Here is a 3,608-nt window from a genome sequence, read left to right on the forward strand (position 1 = left end):
TGCTGAGCTCCGTGCTGCCACAACCCTATCCCTACCCTCAGCTAGCTAATTTAACCTCAGCTTGGGTTTGCCCGCGTGAACTGCAGCCACGCCTGAGTATTACAGCAGAGACACACCTTTAATTTTGGCTTGCCTTTCATCTCTGGTGCTTGGGAGTTGCAGGACATAAACTTGAAAGGATGTCCCAGTGCGGACACAGGAGGTTTCCAGGAAGTAAGACAGAGGGTCATAATATCACCTCTCCTTGGTGAAATGCTTTGATGGACACTTGGCTGGTCTTTGAAGGGCGGCATGAAAACTCCCCAGTTTGCCTGGTTCTGATCCCTGATTGTTTCTGGGCTCTTAAGAGAAGGGTGTGGGGACACGAGCTGAGAATAGACTCTCCTCTCCTCACCTGGGTAATCACAGCCTGGTCTTGAGTCACCGAGAGTCTCTGACCTTCAGGAGAGCTAGGGTATGGGCTTGCCACGTTGAGATGCCTGGAGGGAAACTCCGAGTCCTGCATCACAAAAAATAGCCAATGCCTGTGTGAACCATCAGTCTTTTTCCTGTTTCTTTCAGGCATAAGCACCTTGCACGACCATGCACTATTATGGGGAGCGGTATAAACACCTGTACCTGCCAGGATCGAGCTATATCACCGAAAGCATCCAGCAGTGCACGCCCCAGTCTGATGCGTGCAGTACCACGTGCCACCCAGTGAGTGTGATCAAGAGCCCGATGCCGAGATGGCAAAGCTACACGCAACCTTTCACTTACATGTGCCCACAGCCAAGTGTGACCCAGACACCTCTGCTGTCTTGTCAGCCCTGTGTACAGCAGTGTGTCCTGCTGTACCCTGAGATTTGCGAGACCACTCGCCTTCTGCCCTGCAGGAAGCCCAGCCTGAAGCTGAGCACAACGCAGAGTTTCCAGCCCTGCGAGACCAGCTGCCCCGAGAAAAAGCATACGGCCAAGAGCCTCCCACCATGCGCACCCAGGTGCCCAGAGCCGGGCAAACTCAAGTTCCCACCGTGTGGGATCAAGTACTCGTCCTCGTGCAAGGACGAATGCAGGTCGCAGAAGATATCCAAATGCTCGTCGCAGGGGTACAGCACGGAGCACCGGTCCCTGCAGGGGACGACCAGCGGCTATTCCCTGCCGCTGCGGGGAGTCACTGAGTGCCCCCCGCAGCAGTGCGTAACGCAGTCTTTTCTGCAGGAGTACGTGAGCGGGTTCCCCCAGCAGAAGTGCATGAAGGGCTACCCGACGCAGGAGTGCGTCACCACCTACTCCTCGCAGCAGTGTGTAACCAAGTGCCTGCCGCAGCCGCATGTGCCCAAGTGTCCCCCTGGGCAGGCAATAAAGGAGTGCTCCTTGCAGCAACGCGCAGCCAAATGCTCGCTGCCGCAGGAAGGAGCCAAGCACAAGAGCTCATCGATGCAACACCTAAGCAAGTCCAAGTGCCTCTACCCACGGGCCACCCTGCACTCGACGCAGCATCACGCAGGGGGAGTGAAACGTTCAAGCCACTCCAAGAAGAGTCGCTGTGCTTCAAAATGTCTGTGCTAAAGGAGATAAAGAAGTAGTTGTGAAAACAGCAGGCTATGTAGCTGAGGTCTGAGGTTATTTTTCTCCCCCTGTTACCTTTCCTAACCCCCAGAGAAGCTTTGGCCTTATTTTACCCCTTATTGTATCCCTGTTAAACTCATAGAGTGCATTGCCTGTCTTTTTTGACCACACTTGAGTTATTCCTGCAACAGAAAAGATGTTAGTGAGAAGTTAAGTAACTCTGAGCTGGTGCTCAGGCTTTGAACTTCAAACCGATACAGCTCTGTTACAGTGTTCGCACCCCGAGAGAGGTTTTGACTGTTACTGGATCAATTATATTTGCCGGTTGTACCGGTCATATTAAACTCAGGTTGCAGCTGGATTCCTGCTCTCTGTCTGATTTATTTTCCATTTTGTAAAACTGTTTCTAATACCTACTACTGGAAAAAACTTACTCCCTGTTGTTATACCACTCCTTTGTGTAAAATAATGGCAGTAATCATGCTTTTAGGACTAGATTTACCATCTGTGGGAACAGATCTTGGTGTTGAAAAGTTACCCAGAGACACAGCAAAAGAAGCAGCACAGGGTGGTATTTAGAAGAAGGCTTGACTAAAGTAATGAGACTCATTAGCAGCTGTCAGACAGGAGTTTACTGTCTATCCAGGCTTAGCTCGGTTGCACCAGCGTCGCAGGGGAGCACACCCCGTTTGCACACAGGTCACGCAGGAGAGCTTTTTCCCACACCCTGGGACCAGGGCAAGCTTCCCCCACGTGTCCCCGGCTCTGCAATTTTGTCCCTGGAGAAACCACTGCTGAGCAGATTATGAAATGGGTTGTGTGGGATAGGCCCTGGCACGGCAGGAGGGAGAGAGGACGCTGCAGAAGGTCTGTTCCAGTGCTGTGACCCTGAGCTGGCCCTGTCTGCATCGGATGGGTGATCAGCATCAGTAGTCTGTGGTTATAAAATTGCAACCAGAGGGAAAACTAACTTTCAATTCCAGCTGTTCCTTGACAATAACATTTTCGTAGACAGCAGGAAACAGTTATCATGCTTGGTCAATATTTTGATTTCCTACTGTGCATATCTGTAAGGGGCAAAGTTCCACAGCACATGTCTTTGCACACCTGCCCTACACCACAGTCTCTCCCAGGAGGTGCTCCTGGGGCAGCCCTGGGGCAGCCGAAGCTCTCTGCTACCACCTAAAGGTGCAGTGGGAGGCTCGGCAGCTCCTCCCGTCACTGCTTTGCTGCCTTGCTCTGCTCAGCCAGGCCCCTGGGCAAATCCCAGCAGGAAAACCACCTCCTGCCTCCTTGGCTTCCTCTGCAGTGCCCCAAACAGACCAAGCAGGATTTCTATACACTCCTTTTTCTAATAAAAAGTGATAGATTTGCCTGTAAAAACAGAGACTGATGCTACCAGCAGTCCTCCAGGATTAAGGAGGAGTCTTGCTCCTCATAGGGAGAGAGAATTCATTTTAACTTCTGGTAAATCACTAACCTTGGGGAATTAAATGAAAAAAAGAGGAAAGGCCTGAGCAAGTAGCTCCCTCCTGACTACCTCACATGGGATCAATCCCTTTCTTATACCAGGTCTATTAAAAACCTGGCTCCTCTCTACCCTCGCTCGCCCCAGGCACCAGCATGCTCAGGACAGGCGGTGAGGCCTGGAGGTCTGCAGCCATTAGAGGGAGATCGAAGTTCACAATTGAGGCATAGGGGAAGCTCTCCCACCCGCATTTATCCCACTTGCATGCTTGAAAAGGCTCTGCTGATCTCGACCACTCTTGGTCCTGAAAGGATCCAGACTCTTCTTCAGTTAGCATAGGGAAGATGGCATTGATCAGCAGAAAAGGGTTTCCTTTTAAAAATCTGAGCGTCTGTTTCTGTGGTTTTGCTCCTGATAAAGGAGCAAATGCTGACATGATAATATAAAAACCTGATATCTCAAAGCAACCACTACATGGTGCCCGAACTTTTACTGGCTCTCTGCATGACGATGGTTTTTACGCTTTCTTGTTCCCTCTCTCCTTCTGCTACCTGCTCTGGCAGCAGACCCTGCTCTCCCTCATCAAATG

At 51.2% G+C, this 3,608-nt stretch overlaps 1 protein-coding gene across 1 annotated transcript; it reads left to right on the top strand.

The window, feature by feature from the left end:
- The first annotated feature begins 582 nt into the window (after nucleotides 1-582).
- On the top strand, nucleotides 583-1,551 carry LOC127026904 (uncharacterized). Its single transcript, XM_050912199.1, has one exon. It carries the CDS (start codon nucleotides 583-585, stop codon nucleotides 1,549-1,551), a length of 969 nt encoding a protein of 322 aa, XP_050768156.1.
- Nucleotides 1,552-3,608: the final 2,057 nt, after the last annotated feature.

Source organism: Gymnogyps californianus, chromosome 29 (genome assembly GCF_018139145.2).
Source record: "Gymnogyps californianus isolate 813 chromosome 29, ASM1813914v2, whole genome shotgun sequence".
NCBI classification, from domain to species: Eukaryota; Metazoa; Chordata; class Aves; order Accipitriformes; family Cathartidae; genus Gymnogyps; species Gymnogyps californianus.

What these genes read in the sequence shown, in the direction of transcription:
- LOC127026904 (XM_050912199.1), top strand. Translation starts at nt 583, where the DNA reads ATGCACTATTATGGGGAGCGGTATAAACACCTGTACCTGCCAGGATCG.